The sequence below is a fragment of the Mustelus asterias genome, chromosome 18, assembly GCF_964213995.1.
Source record: "Mustelus asterias chromosome 18, sMusAst1.hap1.1, whole genome shotgun sequence".
In the NCBI taxonomy this organism is placed as follows: domain Eukaryota; kingdom Metazoa; phylum Chordata; class Chondrichthyes; order Carcharhiniformes; family Triakidae; genus Mustelus; species Mustelus asterias.
In genome coordinates, this window is record NC_135818.1 from 22863076 (window position 1) to 22883869 (window position 20794).

A 20794-nucleotide genomic window follows, 5' to 3' on the forward strand; every position below is an offset into this window, starting at 1 on the left:
GGATCCAAAGTTAGCCGATCGGGTTTAAGCATCTGCTCCATTTTTTTTTTCCTGAACAAAATTTGTTGCGAATAAAATTGATGCGCGATTAATCCACTCGAGAGGCTAGATCGTACTCGGGAATAAAGGCTTTTATTCGCAACAAGAATAGAGCATACTGCTTAACAATACTATCCCAGACTAAGGATCACTAGGAAGTGGCAGTGACCTTTACACTCCGATAAGAAGGCGGAACCAAACGGAGTGTACCACAGAACAATGCTAACAGGTGGAACACCCCAACCCTAACCCCAACAGTAACAAGAGTAACATATGTACAAGTACCCATAGTGATAACCATCTATGGTTCAGTACCCATGGTGGTAACCATCTATGGTTCACCACAAACCCAATCAGCAGTACAACTTTAGAAGAAGCTGCAGAGAGCTCAAAGAGAAGTATTATGTCACCCAAGGTAAATGATTTTCAAGAAGAACTGAAATTGCTTCATGATGTTAATGGTCCACCTCACATCCTATGATAGGGGAATATGGCCAGGGTAGAATTTAAAGAGTTAAATACATTGAACACAATCTCAACATACTGCACCAACTCTCTCAGTGACACGTGTCGTGGAGAAGCATGACACTTAATGAATTTGTTTGAATCAAGATCCTACAAAGCAATTGTGAAACTAGATTAAAATTTACTCCCTCCCTATTTCAGGAAATTGGAAGGAAGGAAGGAGCCAGGGCAAGGAGGAACAGATGTGGCCCTCCCCCAGCTATAAAAAGAAGCCTTTAGCCACTCCTCTCTGCATTATGGAGCTCTCTGCACTTCTCCCAATCCTGGACTTTCCCACCAACTCTTGCCTTGCCCACTTCCAATCACGGCCTTTCAACAATTTGCCAATGCCTCCCCTATTTCAGATAATAGCTGTCTTCCTCGGGAGGGTGGAGAGACTCATAATCAGGACAATGGGAGCGTCTCCCACCAGACGCTCCCATTGTCCTGATTATGAGTCTCTCCACCCTCCCGAACACAAGCCTTCCCCGCTTCTGATCACAAGTACCTACCCTCTTCCAATTGTAACCTCTCCTCCTTCCAATTGTAACCTTTTCACCTTGCAATTGTGGATTTCTCCCCACCTTGATCTTGGGGCCTCTCACCCCTACCAATCATTCCACCCCTTCCTGCCCTTCCTTTCCCTTCTCCATTTCACATGTCTCTCAGTCCCCCCAAACACAGATTCCATCTCCCCTCCTGGTCTCTGTTAAGATCCCCATCCCAATTGTGACCTCTAATCATTTTCAGCTACAAAGCTCTTTCTACCCACTCCCAATCTCAGCCTCCCACCCCCCACCCCAATTGCTTGATACTCTCCACCATTCCTGATCTCTGTCCCCTCTCGATAATGGGCTTCCCTCGACAAACATTGGCCACCTGTTACTGCTCCCCTCTTTCGATCAGGAATCACCCTCCTTCTGATCACAGACTTTCTAGCCACATTTCATTCATGGATCTCCCTGGCCTCCTGATAGGATAGGTAGATTAGCCATGGTAAATGAATGGGGTTGTTGGCATAGGGAGATGGCCTAGGTAAGATGCTCTTCCGGAGAGTTGGCGCAGACTTGAAGGGCCGAATGGCCTCCTTCTGCACTGTAGGGTTTCTATGGTTCTATGGTTTCCAAGAGCTCCGTCTGTGACCAACAGATTGTGTTTCCTCCTGCACCATCCAGACTCCTGGGCAGGAATTGAAACTGAAAACTGAGGTTGTGCTATGAAGATCAGAAGGCCTTCACATCCTTGGGTTGTTTGCCTGTTTGGCCAGTTGGACTCTCACTCATACCCTTCCACCTCACTGTAACCACTGGGACAATATCTCTGTCAATACAAAATTCACTCAGAATTACACTGAAGTATCAGTTGAAATGTCTCCAAATCCATGGATCAAATCATAAACATTACCTGCATCAATTATTTGAACATAGAATTAAATTTAAAAATCTGAAGCAAGGAAAAGTGCAAAGGGTAATATAACATGGAGTCCAGTTCACTGCGAGACAGAATAAACAACAAACTTTAGGAATTTGGTGACTGAGAGAATTTGGCACAGTGAGGGAAGAGATGCTCTTTTCATAGAATCCCTGCAGAGCAGAAGGAGGCCATTTGACCCATTGTGTTTGCACCGACTCTCTGACAGAATACCTTACCCAGGCCCGTTCCCCCACTCTATATCTGTAATCCCACACATTTAGCATGGCCAATTCATCTCACCGACACATCTTGGGACACTAAGGGACAATTTAGCATGGCCAATCCACCTAATCTGCACATCTTTGGTCTGTAGGAGGAAGCCGGAACACTTTGAGGAAACCTACGCAGACACAGGGAGAATGTGCAAACTCCACTCAGACAGTGACCCAAGACATGAATTGAACCTGGGTACCTGGAAGTGTGAGACAGCAGTGCTAACCACTGTGCCACGGTGCTGCCCATCTTTGACAGAACCAGGAGTGGTCCGAGAGAGGAGCCTGGAAATTTGGGCCGGAATTTAACTGCCCTGCCCTCACAGGAATCATAAGAACATAAGAACATAAGAAATAGGAGCAGGAGTAGGCCATCTAGCCCCTCGAGCCTGCCCCGCCATTCAACAAGATCATGGCTGATCTGAGGTGAATCAGTTCCACTTTCCCGCCTGCTCCCCATATCCCTTAATTCCCTTATCGATCAGAAATCTATCTACCCGTGATTTAAACATATTCAACGAGGTAGCCTCCACCACTTCAATGGGCAGAGAATTCCGGAGATTCACTACCCTCTGAGAGAAGAAGTTCCCCCTCAACTCTGTTCTGAACCGGCCCCCACTTATTTTGAGGCTGTGCCCGATAGTTCTGGTTTCCCTTCTAAGTGGAAAGAATCTCTCTACCTCTACCCTATCCAGCTCCTTTGTTATCTTATATGCCTCTATAAGATCACCCCTCAGCCTTCTAAACTCCAACGAGTACAGACCCAATCTGTTCAATCTCTCCTCATAAGCTACACCCCTCATCTCCGGTATCAACCTGGTGAACCTTCTCTGCACTCCCTCCAAGGCCAATATATCCTTTCGCAAATAAGGGACCAAAATCTCAGCAGGCGAGAGGCGGAGGATGGGAAGGTCCGTTGACATCGGGCGGGATTTTACGGCACTGGCGGAGATCTTTACCAGGAAAGTCTGGGAATCAGCTGTCCACTCCACAATGGTGGGCAGCCAAATGATATCATTAAGTCTGCAATTAAGAATGCTTTTGCAGCCTTGCTGGCACTTCAACACATCCATATATCATTCGCTCAATGGAGCCAGCAACCATGTTGCGTTTAAGTCACAGGTGGTCTGCCTCAATGACAAGGCTATTGACATGAGAGGTTGTGATCCTGACAGGCCAAACCCCTGACCCAGACACTTCGACCTGAGTTTTTCCCCTGTGCTTTGATGGGCCCATTCACTGTGACCCAGATAACTTTTTGTATACTTCCAGACCACAGAATCCCTACAGAGCAAAAGGAGGCCACTTGGTCCATCAAGTCTGCACCAACTCTCAAAAGAGAATCTTACCCATCCACCCCCTTCCCGTAATCCCGTGCATTTACCATGGCCAATCCACCTAACCTGCACACCTTGGGATACTAAGGGGCAATATACCGCTCTTCTGAAAGCCACAATCAAATTTACTTCCATTACACTCTCTGGTAGCGTATTCCAACTTCTAACCAATTGTTGCGGAAAAAAGCTTTTCTTCATGTTGCCTCTGCTGCCAATCACCTGAAATTGGTGTCCTCTGGTTCTTACTCATTCTGCCAATGGGAACAGTTTCTCCCTATCTACTCTGACCACAGGCCTCAGGGTTTTCAACATCCCCATCAAATCTCCTTACCACCTTCTCCCAGGATAACAACCCAAGCAGTCTTGTAAATTTCCTCTGCACCCTTTCTAAAGACTTTGTTGCCAGTAGCAATTCTGCCTATTGTATATAGACCTGATACATTATGGGATGATGAGATCTACAGAGTGCCCCTTAACTGTTTGATAATGCAAGCCTCGAGCTCATTAAAAACACAAATTTTACTGCAAATGAGAGGAGGCAGCTAGAATATAGTTTATGCACTCCAATAGTGTTCTAAGCACTTGTATGAAAACGTGAGTTGGGTTACACTGAAATGTCGCAATGCCACCACCACCCCCACCACCCACCCTGCTCCCACATGTAAAGGAGTGAACGAATAAATGAATAGGAAATGAGAAGTTCAAATCAGAAATGATGGCCAGAAGTTTGGGAGAGGACTCTGACCACACCCACCTCTAAATAGGGCTGCACAGTAGCAGAGTGGTTAGCACTGCTGCCTCTCAGTGCCAGGGTTCTGGGTGACTGTGTGGAGTTTGCATGTTCTCCCCATGTCCATGTGGGTTTCCTCCAGGTGCTCCAGTTTCCTCCCATAGTCCAAATACGTGCAGATTAGGTAGATTGGCCATGCTAAATTGCCCCTTACTGGCCAAAGATATGTAGGTTAGATGGACTAACCATGGCAAATGCAAGGGGTTACAGGGATAGAGTGGAGGCAGGGGAGGGGTGGGGGAGTGGGGGGGAGGGCGTGGGAAGAGTCAAATTAGACATGGTGGAAAAATGGCCTCCAGCACTGACAGCATTCGATGGAATTGGGTAAACCCTGAAGAGAATAAATATGATGGAGTCTGGTTAAGTGTTGGTGGAAGAGTGCGAGCTGATTTGTTCTTGCAGAGAGATGGCATGTATATGATGGGCTGACTGACCTCTTTCTGTGATGTAATCATCCTATGATTGTACTCTCAACTCTATATTGTGCAGCAATATATGATTTCTAAAGAAGTTGCTCTTAGTTACCCATGTTTTTGATGCTCCTGAACTCAGCTTACAGTCGCGTTGACTAACTGTGTCTGTTTCCAAACAGAACCCAGGTTACTACGACATAGCAGCTTCAGACATATCCGTTTGGCACGCGACCAATGACACTCCCATAAAGAACTAGAAAGATGCAGCAATTCTCCGCTATCACACTGAAACTAACTTCCTAAAACACCACGGGGGAAATTTGCTTCAGCTTTTCAAAGTAAGTGCTTCAGCAATGCTTCAATTTCATTGCAACATTTGAAAAAGAAATGGTGTTTTCGCCATGGGTGAAAAATTGATCTGGTTAGACTGGTTAGTTCAAATTGCCAATAACATTTATTTGCATTAACTCAAACTTAACAATCTTCCACAAACTTGGGCAATTGGGCATCTTAAATCAGTAAGATTTTTTTCCCATGAAAAATATTCCTTGATATATTTAAGAATGATAACCTATAGTAGTTTATTAATACAGTTGAACAGGTTTTAAGTTTATTTATTAGTGTCACAAGTAGGCTTACTTTAACACTGCAATGAAGTTACTGTGAAAATCCCCAAGTCGCCACACTCCGACACCTGTTCGGGTACACTGAGGGAGAATTTAGCACGGCCAATGCACCTATCCAGCATGTCTTTCAGATTGTGTGAGGAAACTGGAGCACCCAGAGAAAACCCACGCAGACATGGGGAGAATGTGCAAATTTCACACAGACAGTCACCAAAGGCTGGAATCGAACCCGAGTCCCTTGCGTTGTGAGGCAGCAGTGCTAACCATTGTGCCACCTAAGCATTTTAATATGAGTATTCATTTCTCCCTCTGCGGGTAAATTTTAAACACGGGAACGGAATTTGGTGTAGGCTATTCGGGTCTTTGAGCCTGCTCTGCCATTCAATAAGATCGTGGCTGATCTGGCCATGGTCTCAACTCCACTTTCCTGTCTGCTCCCCATAACTCTTGTCTCTCAAAAATCCGTTCAACACAGCCTCAGATAAATTTACTGACTCATGCAGGATCCAGTGCTTCATGGGGAAGAAAATTCCACAGTCTACCGACTCTCCCAAAAGGAAGAAATTCTCCTCATCTTCATCTTAAGAAGGAGACCGCTTATTTTTAAAATGTGTCCCCTCATTCTAGTCACCCCCACAAGAGGAATCATCCTCCGAAAATCCACCATATCAGTCCCTTCTGGATCTTATATGATTTAATAAGATCACCTCTCATTCTTGTAAACTCCAACAGGTATAGATGTAACCTGTTCAACCATTCTTCAAAAGCCCTTCGCCCCAGGAATGAATTGAGTGAGCCCTATTTGAACTGCTTCAAACACATTTATATCCTTATTCAAATAACAGGACCAAAACTGCACACAGCACCCTAGATGTGATCTCACCAAGGTCCTGTACAGTTGCAATAGGAAGAGTTGTTTGACTGGGGGAGAATTGCAAAGTTAGGAGAAAGATGGAGAAGTGGGCACAGGGAGAGGAGGGTCATAGGAGGCAGGACAAGTCTATCATGGTGGTCTTTCAATCTGTGAACAATATGCTCCATTTCAGCAATACCCTGTAGAATACAACAAAGGGAGATGTCCAAATGATAACGGACCTTCAAGTCCCATTAATTATGACCTTGGCAATGTGGACAAGACAAAAAGATTTTATGGGCCTCATACACATGGTAAGTGCAAAGTGCTCTCTTTACTCTAGCATTAAAGTGCACTGCCTTTAAAAGGACTGCCTACAGCTCAGCAAAACATTTGAAAAAAGCAAAGCGATTCTGTTATCTTCAAAGGATCAGCCACACAATCTATGTAAAAGTCACAGATGGCGTAAATGACTTTTAATTGGCCCATTACAAAATTTGCCAAAGAGAATTGAATAAGATTGGCTTTTGGGCATACTGATTACAAATGCAGTTCCTTATAGAAAAATATTAGATTGGACCAGGTATCCCTCACCACAGAATGATCTATCCAATTGCTCCTGCTCTCCTGATCTTACCACGTAGTCTTGCCATTTTAACTTTTCCAGTGCACATCAGTTTCCCTTTTAGAAGTTATTACTGAATCTGCTTCCAACAATCTTCGGATGTGCTCAAGATCATATCTGAGGAAAAGATAAGAGATGTGTACACTATGACTGGGGGGGAAGAAGGAAACATTTAAGGACATCAGTGTATATTACATACAATCAGTGTGAGACAGCAAGAAACAAAGCAAATGAAATGTTAGATTTTGCAGCTAAAGCAATTACATTCAAACCCACACAGGTTATACTGAAGCTGGCCTCTGGGGCAGCCGATGTCCAAAGTACCACTGACAGTTCCAATCTAACTTGATGAAAGTAGGATAAAACTGTATCCAAGATTACCACTGACGGAAAGATAGGTAGCATTGTAAGGAATGTAGGTGGATAAAATTATGACGAGATATTCACAGATTAAATAATTGGGCAAACTCTATCAAATGCATTTCGATGTAGGAAAATGTCAAGTCATCCACTTTGGAACGAAAAGGAATAAAACAGAGTAATTCTAAAACATGTAAAGCTAGAATTGGTTATGGCCCAAAGAGACTTGGGTAGAGGGGATGGAAAAATGAGTTTAACTGCAAAAACTAAGCATTTTAATATGGGTATTCATTTATCTCCCTGTAGTAACGTTATGGAAAATCACTTTTGAACATAGGAACAGATTTGAGTATAAGCCTTTCAGCTCAAAATGCCCACTTTGCCATTCAATGAGATCTTGGCGATCTGGTTGGGGTCTCAACTCCACTTTTCAGTCTGCTCCCATTACTCTCAACTCCCTTATCTATCAAAAATTCGTTCAACATTGTCTTGGGCTGGAATTTTCTGGTCTCGCTCACCCCGCTACCACTACCAGTGAGAACAGAGAATTTGGTGCTCAGCCAAATGTCCATTTACAGCAGTGGGACCGGAGAATTCCAGCCACAAACAAGGTCGGAGAATCCCAGCCTTAGGTATATTTAATGACTGTTCAAACTTAATGATTGGCATTTTTGGGCACTTTGGTCATTACCGGATATCTCAAAGTGACTGAACCAATAAAGCACTTTTTGAATTGTCATCACTGTTGTAATGTAGGACACGCAACAACCAACTTGCACACAGCAAACTCCCACCGTCAGCGATGTGATAATGAGGAGGGGATCTGTCTTTGTGATGTTAAGTGAGGAATAAACATCAGCCAGAACATCAAGTTGACCTCTGCTGCTTGAGATTCTAAGTCCATCTGAGACGCCAGACAATGGCTCAGTTTAACAGCTCTTCTAAAAGACAGTACTGCTGACAGTGCAACACTCCCCTGGTTCTGCACCGGACTTTCAGTCTTGATGCTTTTCTGCTCAAATCCTGAAGTGGAACTTGAACCTGAAACCTTGTGATTCTCAGGCATGAGTGCCACCAACTGAGTTATGTCAGCAGCGCTGTGCAAAACCCTAGTTAGACCCAACTTGGAGTATTGTCAGCACTAAATCTAAACAGTTTAGGAAGGATGTATTGATGCTGAAGAGTGCAGGTCGTGCAGATTTACCAGAACAATACCAGAACTCCACAGATTAAATTACAAGGAGAAATGCATAATCTGCAGCTGTATTTTCTAAAATTTAAAAAGTGAAGGGAGATTTATTTGTAGTTTTCAAGATATTAATGGAAACTTATAGGATAGATAGAAACTATGTCTGCTGGCTTTAGAGTACGGGCTTAGGCTGCATAGTCCAAACATTACAGCCAGACCTTTCAAATTCTTTATTGATACATAATTATCTTTAATGCATTCTGTACTAACTCTTCACCAGTAACTAAGCTGCACTGGAGGAAGAGTTCAGTAATGATCTAAAAGCAAAAGCTGAATAATAAAACTGCCCTGAGATGTTAATAGGTGGGAATATCAGGCACAATATTGTGTTCAAATTGATTTGGCTTTTTTAAAAATTAGCTGAGTTTCCATGGTGTCATCTTGGTTGAATGATAATGCTCTTGTATCGGGTGGACATTTGTGATTTTGACTCCCAGTTCAGAGGGCAATTAATCTAAACTGACAATTCGGTGATATGCTAAAGGTTTATTACACTGGGGGAGGTGCAATCTTCAGGATGAGACATAATCCAAAGCCCTGTCTACTGGATGCAAGAGATCCCTAATCAACGAAGAGTAGGGAAGGTATCTTTGGTGCTCTGGCCAACATTGATACCTCCCCCTGCATCAATAGAATAGAATAGAATTCCTACAGTGCAGAAGGAGACCATTCAGCCCATTGTGTCTGCACCGACCACAATCCCACGCAGGCCCTATTCCTGTAACGCTACATATTTACATTGCCAATCCCACTGACACTAAGGGGTAATCTAGCATGGCCATTCAACTAACCTGCACATCTTTAGCATGGCCATTGCACCTAACTAGCACATCTTTTGGAATGTGGGAGGAAACTGGAGCACCCGGAGGAAACCCACGTAGATACGGGGAGAATGTGCAAACTCCACACAGACAGTGACCTGAGGATAGAATTGAACCCTGGCGCTGTGTCACCACTGTGCCACCGTGCTCATCACCGGAAAGAAAAGCGATCTCGTCTAATATCATTAATGAAAGCAGAAAATGGTGGAAATTCTCAGCAGGCGATGGCAGCATCGGTGGTGAGATCAACGTTCTTTCAGGCCGGTGACCTTTCATCAGAAAATCTGTTTCTTCTTCGGTAAAAAAAATGTCATGTCGAACTCAATAACGGGATTTTCTGCGCATCCGGTGCTGTGTTTCATGACAGAGACAGTCTGCCATTGGCTGACACCGGGATCATCTGGTCCTGTCACGGTCAATGGAGTTACCCCCTCTGTCATCGGGATACCCAAGGCAGTTATTCGCCATTGGTGGGACCAGAAGATCCCGCCGGCGGGAATGGCCAGAAGATTGCAGCCAGTGTTTCTCTCTCCACAGATGCTGACATACCTGCTGAGTTTTTCCAACACTTACTGTTTTTTTAAAATTTCAAATCTCCAACAAAGTCTTTTGCTTTCATTTTACTGTTTGACTGTAAACAGGACGTGTTCTTTAAGTCCACTGAACCCCGTGTGGAAATGATTAAATAGACACATCCTGGACTCAAATATGTAGCTTGGAGAAAATCCTAGTTCTCAAAATACTCAGTCATTGGATCTCTCTTCCTGAAAAGGCAGTGGAAGCAGAGTCTTTGAATATTTTTAAGGCAGAGATGAATAGATTATTGATGAGCAAGAGAGTGAAAGGTTATTTGGGACAGGCACGGATAGACAGGAATAGCTGAGGTTACAATCAGATCAGCCATTCTTATTGAATGGTGGAACAGGTTCGAGGGGCCGAGTGGCCTCCTGCTGCTCTTAGTGCGTATGTTTGTCCGTAAGTCCAATAAAAACAGAAATGATATTATCCAAAATGATATCGAAAAATTGATGCAATCCTTTTTTTTCCAACTGTAATCTTTTGAAGTGTGACATTCGACATGCTCACTTTTTATATCTAAATAATTTTGTGATTTTTTTGTGTCTTTGCAGATGAATTTGTACCTGGCTTTGTGCAATTCAGAGTGTTCAACAATGAAAAGGCAGCACTAGCCATGTGTTCTGGAGAGAAATACACTGCATGCAATCCGGAACATGTAAGTTAAGGGGACTGCAGCAGTGTGGTGAACCATCGTTGGTTCCCACTAGATAGTACTGAGCCAGGGTCTGGCCAGTACTACAAGTATGTATATATGTTGCTGTTGGGGTTAGGGTTGGGTTGTTCTACTTGTTGCTGTTGGGGTTAGGGTTGGGCTGTTACACCTTGTATTATAGTTATTGTGGTACATCCCAGTCGGGCTCCACCTCCTGGGAGAGGTATAAAGGTCTCTGCTCTGTCTGGGACCCCTCAGTCTGGGATCGTGTATATAATTAGTAGCTGCCTTGTTACAGCAAATAAAAGCCTTTATTTCCTGAGCATCAAGCCTCGTGTGTGATAACGCGCATCAATTTTATTTGCTGTAAATAAACTCTCGTCGGGAAAAAACGATATAGAGAGTATGGAGCAGATACTGAAGCCGGAACGCCTTACACTAGATCCACGTGCGGTGGGCGCCTCTAACACCTTCGACCACTGGTTGAAATGTTTTGAGGACTACCTGGCAGCCTCCGCAGCGGTCACCACAGATGATGACAGACTCCGGGACCTCCATGCGAGGGTAAGCGACACCGTCTACCTCGCGATCCGTGCGGCCACCGACTACACAAAGGCCCTCGAGCTTCTTAAGAAGCGTTATATTAAACCGCCCAACGAAATACACGCTCGTTACCTCTTAGCCACTCGACGACGGCAGTCCGGCGAAACGATGGAGGAATACGCGAACGAGCTCCTACATCTAGCCAGGGGCTGTAACTGCAAAGCAGTGTCGGCAGAGCAGAATATGAACGACCTCGCTCGAGATGCGTTTGTGGCGGGAGTCGGATCATCGTACATCCGACTCAAACTACTGGAGAAAGGTAACCTTGACCTCACCCAGGCAATAGAACTAGCGGAGATGCTGGAAACGGCCTCCAAAAGCCTAGTATTGTATCCTGAAGACCACGTGGAGACAACGTGGCAGGAGCAGTCGCCAATCCCTCCTCGTCCCTCAGGTTTGAAATGCTGCGTAATGGCGTGCTCACACTCGGGCCAGACAACGGCAGCAGCTCCGGGCGGCCCGCGGTGTTACTTCTGTGGGGGAGCGAAGCATACTCGGCAACGGTGTCCCGCTAAAGCTGTGTTGTGCTCCGCCTGCGGTAAGAAGGGGCACTATTTGAAAGTGTGCCGATCTAAATCTGCTTCTCGGAACAGCAGTGCGGCCTGCAATTCCTCAGAGCCCGGTTCTTCGTTGTCGACATCGTCGAGGGTTTCGTCCACGTGCGAGGCCAGGACGACGCCATTACGGTCGACGGAGTCGGAGATGTGTGACCACCAGGGGTCGCTGAGTTTGGCGCCATCACCCACGTGCGACCTATGGGAGCGGCCATGTTGGTCGGCACCGACCGCGAACGACCAGCAGGGGCCATCCTCGTCAATTTCAGCTGCCTGCAGTGGCGCTCATGAACCAATGGTGGCGTCGATCATCCTGGACCAGGCCAAGCCTCATAGACTTGACAAGTCTATGATGGACATTCAGGTAAACGACCACTTGATTTATTGTCTGTTTGACAGCGGGAGCACTGAGAGTTTTATCCACCCAGACGCTGTGAAGCGGTGTGGACTCCGGATTCAACCTGTCAAACAGACAATTTCTATGGCATCAAGGTCCCGGTCTGTCACCGTGCTAGGGAATTGTGTGGTAACTTTAACGGTGCAAGGCACAGTTTACGAGCGTTTCAAGCTCCTGGTGTTGCCGCACCTTTGCGCGCCAATACTTCTCGGACTAAACTTCCTGGTCCACTTGAGGAGTGTAACCCTACAGTACGGTGGGCCACTCCCTTCGCTTTCAGTGGGAGAACAGCAGCCTCCAAATTGCCCAACGCCTGTAGCCTCTCGACGCTGAAGATTACCACACCCTCCCTGTTCCAGATTCTTGCAAGAAGTCTCACAACACCAGGTTAAAGTCCAACAGGTTTATTGTTGGACTTTAACCTGGTGTTGTGAGACTTCTTACTGTGCTTACCCCAGTCCAACGCCGGCATCTCCACACCAGAATCTTGTGCCAGGCTGCAAGCCCATTGCGACTAAGAGTAGGCGTTACAACGCTGAGGATCGGATCTTCATTCAATCTGAAGTTCAGCGGCTCCTCAAGGAAAGGATCATACAACCTAGCACTAGTCCGTGGAGAGCGCAGGTCGTGGTGGTCAAGAGTGGGAACAAACCCCGGATGGTCATTGACTATAGTCAGACCATTAATAGATACACGCAGCTGGATGCGTATCCCCTCCCGCGCATATCTGACATGGTCAATCAGATTGCGCCGTACTGGGTGTTCTCCACCATAGACCTCAAGTCTGCCTACCACCAACTCCCCATTCGCCCAGAGGACCGACAATACACGGCTTTTGAGGCGGATGGTCGCTTCTATCACTTTCTCAGGGTTCCCTTTGGTGTCACCAATGGGGTCTCGGTCTTCCAGCGTGCTATGGACCGAATGGTGGACCAGAACGGACTGCGGGCTACCTTCCCGTACCTGGATAACGTCACCATCTGCGGCCATGACCAGCAGGACCACGACACAAATCTCCTGAATTTCCTACGCACTGCATCTCGCCTGAACCTGACCTACAACAGGGAGAAGTGTGTGTTTCGTACGCGCCGTTTAGCCATCCTCGGATACGTGGTGGAAAACGGGGTCATTGGCCCTGATCCAGACCGTATGCGCCCCCTCTCTGAACTTCCCCTGCCCACTAGTGCAAAAGCACTGAGAAGATGCTTAGGCTTCTTCTCTTATTATGCACAGTGGGTTCCCAATTACGCGGACAAAGCCCGTCCGCTCATTAAGTCCACTTCTTTTCCCCTAACACCAGAGGCCCGATTGGCCTTTGATAAATTAAAAGCCGACATCGCGAAAGCTACGATGCACGCTGTTGATGAGTCCATCCCCTTTCAGGTGGAGAGCGATGCATCTGATTTCGCCCTGGCCGCCACACTTAATGAGGCGGGCAGGCCCGTCGTCTTTTTTTCCCGCACCCTCCAAGGCCCCGAAATTCGGCATTCAGCGGTGGAAAAGGAGGCCCAGGCCATTGTGGAGGCCGTCAGGCACTGGCGCCATTACTTGGCAGGAAAACGGTTCACCCTGATCACGGACCAGTGGTCCGTGGCGTTCATGTTTAATAACACGCAGAGGGGCAAGATCAAGAATGACAAGATCTTGCGGTGGAGAATTGAACTCTCCACCTATATATATGGGCGGCACGGTAGCACAATGGTTAGCACTGCTGCTTCACAGCTCCAGGGTCCCGGGTTCGATTCCTGGCTCGGGTCACTGTCTGTGTGGAGTTTGCACATTCTCCTCGTGTCTGCGTGGGTTTCCTCCGGGTGCTCCGGTTTCCTCCCACAGTCCAAAGATGTGCGGGTTAGGTTGATTGGCCAGGTTAAAAAAAATTGCCCCTTAGAGTCCCGGGATGCGTAGGTTAGAGGGATTAGTGGGTAAAATATGTGGGGGTAGGGCCTGGGTGGGATTGTGGTCGGTGCAGACTCGATGGGCCGAATGGCCTCCTTCTGCACTGTAGGGTTTCTATGAACTATGACATCATGTATCGTCCAGGGAAACTCAATGAGCCCTCGGATGCCCTCTCGCGTGGAACATGCGCCAGTATACAGGAGGACCGTTTGCAGGCTCTCCATAATGATCTATGCCATCCTGGGGTCACTCGGCTCTGCCACTTTATAAAAGCCCACAATCTGCCCTACTCGGTGGAGGATGTCAGGTCCATAACAAGAAGCTGTCAGGTATGCGCGGAATGCAAACCGCACTTTTACCGACCTGACCGGGCACAATTAGTCAAGGCCACTCGTCCCTTTGAAAGACTGAGTGTCGATTTTAAGGGCCCCCTTCCCTCAACAGATTGGAATGTGTACTTCCTCAATATCATTGACGAGTACTCGAGATTCCCTTTTGTTATTCCCTGCTCTGATACATCCGCTGCCACGGTTATCAAGGCATTCCGTGATCTTTTTATCCTGTTCGGGTAACCCAGCTACATTCACAGCGACAGGGGCTCGTCGTTCATGAGCGATGACTTGAGGCAATACCTGCTCTTATACGGGATTGCCTCTAGTAGAACCACGAGCTACAACCCTAGGGGTAACGGACAGGTGGAACGTGAGAATGCTACAGTCTGGAAGGCTGTCTTACTGGCGTTGAAGTCAAAAAGCCTTCCAGTCTCCCGTTGGCAAGAGGTGCTCCCTGATGCGCTCCATTCCATACGCTCACTCCTGTGTACGGCAACCAACGCTACTCCCCATGAGAGGATGTTTTCATTCCCTCGGAAGTCTTCCTCTGGGACCTCATTACCGTCTTGGTTGACGTACTCAGGACCTGTCCTCCTGCGGCGACATGTAAGGGCCCGCAAGTCCGACCCGTTGGTCGAACAGGTCCATCTCCTCCACGCCAACCCTCAGTATGCCTATGTGGCATACCCTGACGGGCGAGAGGACACGGTCTCGATCCGAGACCTGGCGCCAGCAGGGGACGTGGAAACCCCTGTCGCTCCCATACTCCCTGTTACAAACCCCATAACTCTTGTTTCCCCTCCGGACACGGCGCGGGCAGCATCGGGACCATTACTTAACCCTTTTACTCCCGTGTACAGCTTGCCTGAGTCCAGAGGATGGTCGCCACTTCAGGGCGTGTCGGAACTCCATGGATTACCATCATCTCAGGGTCGACCGGCCCGTGAGTCTGTGGAGGAACAGTTGGACATCGCCTTGGGGAGAATGCCACCGCAAGTGCCTACTCCGGTGTCATCGCCGGTATTGAGGAGGTCACAACGACGGTGTGGTCCCCCTGACCGTCTGAACTTATAGACTGATGACAAATTATTCTGGTTTTTTGTACCCCGCCGGCCTTTGTCTTCAAAGGAGGGGTGAATGTGGTGAACCATCGTTGGCTCCCACTAGATAGTACTGAGCCAGGGTCTGGCCAGTACTACAAGTATGTATATATGTTGCTGTTGGGGTTAGGGATGGGTTGTTCTACTTGTTGCTGTTGGGGTTAGGGTTGGGCTGTTACACCTTGTATTATAGTTATTGTGGTACATCCCAGTCGGGCTCCGCCTCCTGGGAGAGGTATAAAGGTCTCTGCTCTGTCTGGGACCCCTCAGTCTGGGATTGTGTATATAATTATTAGCTGCCTTGTTACAGCAAATAAAAGCCTTTATTTCCTGAGCATCAAGCCTCGTGTGTGATAACGCGCATCAAGCAGAGAGGGGATGTTAAAAGAGTGAATGCGAGTGGATGCAGTGATGAGCAAATAGAGAATAAGAAAAGTCAGTGGACAATCCACACATAGACGCTCCGGCAAAAATCAGTATCCAACGGCCAGGAGATGATCCAGGCTAATTTTCCCTTTTCTAACCCAACAGTGCTCCAACCCAAATGGGATTAACAAACTCCTCCTGCTTGTGCCTGCAGCTTTCTTGATCAGCTCAGTTCAGCTTATGCCCCAATAATACAGTAATTGGGTGTCATTGCCCATTGGGATATTGCTGGACTTGAGTGTTAAAATATTTCCAATTATTTTTATATAGGCCTGTATTGGAGGTGGAGGATTCTTTCCTGAGGGTTCGCCAAGGCAGTGTGGAGATTTTACAGCGTTTGACTGGAATGGCCATAGCACGGGAAATCATTGGAGTGCAACCAGGGCAATCTCAGAAGCAGCTGTCCTGATCTTCTACCGTTAACACAAGCCACATCGTAATGGGTGTCTCTTTCTTGTACACTGACAATTGAATGCAATGTAACAACATTTAGCATTTAAAATATTTTTTAAAAATTGGCTTGTTGTAATGTTCCTCTTACTTCTACAATCAGAAATTCACATAATCCCAACATTCAATGAACGGGCTAGTTTAACATTTAACGCTTGGTGTGAGGGCAATATTACTCATCACTGATCATGCCAGGGAATTCTGACAATCATCTTCTCTTAACATTCCTTCATGACTTTCATCACATTCCTGACAGGTTCTCAATAAACTGGAATTGCAAATGTTACCCGTGTGAGTTTGTTTTAAAATATTACAGCATTATACAAGTTATAATATTTAATGACTTGGTACAAGATGTCCTCTCGGCAATGCTTTCAGCGGATTGGCTGGTGTATTTTCCAGTGGCAAAGGCGGCTCACCATTGGCTGGTGGCAAGATATTCCAGTCCCACTGGTGTCTCCTGGGTTTTGCATACCTTGCAGCCTCTGCTGCCGGGGAACTCTCTGCCATTGGCGAGGCTGGAAGATCTTCATTTCTTTATCCTCTACCTGCCTGCCCGTAAGCAGGATTGTTTTTGAATTGTTTTTAAAGGAGGCTGTGACATGTTTCCCCAAACCCTCAGACCCAATTTACTAATATCTCTTAGCAAACTTGTTTTATGATTAATTCAAAAGGTTAGTTTATTATTCATATCTGACATTTGAGAGAAATTAATAATGTGGTAAGTTTTATGGCCTCCCACCAGTATATTTGAAGGCAGGGGTGTTGAGCCAACTGAGGCCCTGAAGTAGCCAGTTAATGGTCACTAATGGCCTCATTCTGCCACTGCCACAATTTTACACGGCAGACACAAAATGAGCAGCCCAGCAGCTTTCACTGCGTTGTCTCCTGTTGGGTAAAAAGGGGAATACCTACTATAGGGATTTGCTGTGCCAATCAGAGGCACCCCCACTTTGATTGTGGTTCCTTTCTATACCTCCTCTCAGCCTCTAAAACCTGAACCTCTCCTCTACCTCACTGGGGCAGACCTGACCTGACCAAAAACCTTCACTTACCTGAAGTGTGGGATCCATCACTTCTTCAAATTTGTAAACCTCCTGTAGTTCCAGCAGTGGTCACTACTCGATCCTGGCGCTGCTGGTACTACAGGGCTGCCAGCCAATCAGATTGCCAACTGGTCAATCGTGGAGTGGTGCATAGGGCTCCTCAAAATGCAGTTTAGGTGCCGCTTTCTAACCTACCACGAGAGCAGGTCAGAAGCTAGGGATCCTGAGGTGAGGAACTTTCCTCCTGACCCCCAAAGCCTGTCCATCATTTATAAGAACGAGGAGCACTCCTCGTCACAATGGCTGTCTCAGCACTCTACACCAGCATCCCCCACGACGATGGCATTGCTGCAACTGCCTCAGTACTCAACGCCGACAACTGCCAATCTCCAGATGCAATTTCACAACTCATCCACTTCATCCTGGACCACAATGTCTTCACCTTCAACAACCAGTTCTTCATCCAGACACACCGAACAGCCATGGGGACCAAATGCGCACCTCAATATGCCAATATCTTCATGCACAGTTTCGAACAAGACCTCTTCACTGCACAAGGACCTTCAACCTTGCTATACACTAGTTACATCGATGACATTTTCTTCCTTTGGACTCATGGTGAACAATCACTGAAACAACTATATGATGACATCAACAAGTTCCATCCCACCTTCAGACACGCCATGGAATACTCTTCGGAATCGGTTGCATTCTTGGACACACGCATCTCCATCAAGGACGGTCACCTCAGCACTTCACTGTACCGCAAGCCCACGAATAACCTCACGATGCTCCACTTCTCCAGTTTCCACCCTAAACACGTTAAAGAAGCCATCCCCTACAGACAAGCCCTCCGTATACACAGGATCTGCTCAGATGAGGAGGATCGCAACAGACACCTCCAGACGCTGAAAGATGCCCTCGTAAGAGGGCATATGGATATGGCGCTCGACTTGTCGATCGACAGTTCCGACGTGCCACAGCGAAAAACCGCACTGACCTCCTCAGAAGACAAACACGGGACACGGCGGACAGAGTACCCTTCGTCGTCCAGTACTTCCCCAGAGCAGAGAAGCTACGACATCTTCTCCCGATGAAGATGAACATCTCACCAAGGCCATCCCCATACCCCCACCTCTTGCCTTCAAACAACCGCACAACCTCAAACAGACCATTGTCCGCAGCAAACTACCCAGCCTTCAGGAGAACAGTGACCACGACACCACACAACACTGCCACAGCAACCTCTGCAAGACGTGCCGGATCATCGACACGGATGCCATCATCTCACGTGAGAACACCATCCACCAGGTACACGGTACATACACTTGCAACTCGGCCAATGTTGTCTACCTGATACGCTGCAGGAAAGGATGTCCCGAAGCATGGTACATTGGGGAGACCATGCAGATGCTACGACAACGGATGAATGAACACTGCTCAACAATCACCAGGCAAGAGTGTTCTCTTCCTGTTGGGGAACACTTCAGCAGTCACATGCATTCGGCCTCTGATCTTCAGGTAAGCCTTCGCCAAGGCGGCCTTCACGACACACGACAGCGCAGAATCACTGAGCAGAGACTGATGGCCAAGTTCCGCACACATGAAGACAGCCTCAACCTGGATCTTGGGTTCATGTCACACTATCTGTAACCCCCAGAACTTGCCTGGGCTTGCAAAATCTCACTAACTGTCCTGGCTGGAGACAATACACATCTCTTTAACCTGTGCTAAACCCGCTCTCCACTCACATTGTCTGTACCTTTAAGACGTGATTGCCTGTGGAGACTCGCATTCCAACCATTATTTTGTAAATTGAGTTTGTGTCTTTGTATGCCCTGTTTGTGAACTGAAATCCCACTCACCTGATGAAGAAACAGAGCTTTGAAAGCTGGTGGCTTTTGCTACCAAATAAACCCGTTGGACTTTAACCTGGTGTTGTGAGACTTCTTACTGTATTTACCCCAGTCCAACGCCGGCATCTCCACATCATCATTTATAAGGACAGGGAATGTGATGGGTCACTTTCCAGGTGCCTGAATTAATGCGGCTCCAACAACGCTCAAGGAGTTTGACACCATCCAGGACAAAGCAGCCAATTTGATTAGCATCCCATCCATAAATCTTCATTCCCTTCACCACCAACTCATAATGGCAGCAGCTTCCTTGGACAGCACCTTCCAAACCCATAACCCCTACCATTTAGAAGGACAAGGATGTGGATCCATCGGGAAGTTCCCCTCCAGGCCACCCACCATCCTGACTTAGAAATATATCACCATTCTTTCATTGTCACTCAGTCAAAATCTGGAACTCCCTCCCAAACACATCTGGATGTGTGCACCTCTGCCACATGAACTACTCATTTCTAAAAGGCAACTCACCACCACCTTCTCAAGAATAATTATGGATGGACAATAAATGCTGGCTGAGCCAGTGACACCCACATCCCAAGATTAAATGAATTTAAAAAATGTTTTTGCTATGAACTTCCAAAGTTCTCTTGATTCAGGAATTTTCCCTTACATTTGAAAACTGCAAATCCAACTTTATTAATTAAGCAAGGTGAGAGAGGAAGGCCAGGAAATTATAAACATATTCATCTAACGACTGTTGTTTGTGAGTTGCTGGAATCATTATTAAAGACAGAGTGAATAAGCACTTCAAGATAATTTGAGCTGAGGAGAAATCAAACAACTTTGGACAGGGCTGCTCATGTTTAATTAATCTAATTGAATGTTTTAACCAAGTTGCTGAGATACTCGACACAGGAAGGCTATGGATGTGGTTTACAAAGATTAGTAGTTTGCAAAAGGCAATTGATATGATTCTACACGGAAGATACTGTTAACTCAAGTTAATACCAATGGAATTGAAGGCAATCAGCCTGTTTACCAGATTGGTTACATGGCAGAGCACTAAAAATAGGGATAATGAGTCTGCATGAAAATTGGGATAAAATTATGATTGATGTTCAACAAGGATCTGTTATCCTTTAAATCTGTTGAATCTACTCTTCAATAGATTTATTCATGATAACACCACAGAGAACCATATATCTAAGTTTGCCAATCAGGCGAGCCTATGTGGCAGAGTAAGTAGTATCCCTGGGAGTATGAAATGATGACAAGACATTGATGGACTAAGTGAGTGGAAAGAAATGTGGCATGTAAGCGTGAAATCATCCCAAAAAGAAGCAATCAATCATTTTTTTAAATGGCAAAAAGCAAAGAAAAGTGTAAGTCCAAAGAGATTTAGCACGGCGCGCCGGGAGAACCGCGTGTCGGCCGATTCACGGGATTAGTGCATGTGTTCCCGATGCACGCTCATCTCCCAGCGCCAGATGTCCGGTGCAGTCGGGACCATGCTGGAAACCTCCAGGAACGGCAGGTAAGTCATTTTAATATATTGTTAATCTTATTTAAATGTGCTAATCGGGCCCGGGACTTCACAGCAT

General features: G+C 46.5%; 1 protein-coding gene across 1 annotated transcript; it reads left to right on the forward strand.

Annotated features, from left to right (window-relative positions):
• Nucleotides 1-442: 442 nt before the first annotated feature.
• LOC144506890 (intelectin-2-like) lies at nucleotides 443-16456 on the forward strand. The gene is given in 5 exon segments (XM_078233244.1): nucleotides 443-454; nucleotides 4948-5106; nucleotides 6441-6561; nucleotides 10433-10536; nucleotides 16112-16456. Coding segments are annotated over 5 exon segments (549 nt in total). The 3' UTR covers nucleotides 16265-16456.
• The last annotated feature ends 4338 nt before the right edge of the window (nucleotides 16457-20794 follow it).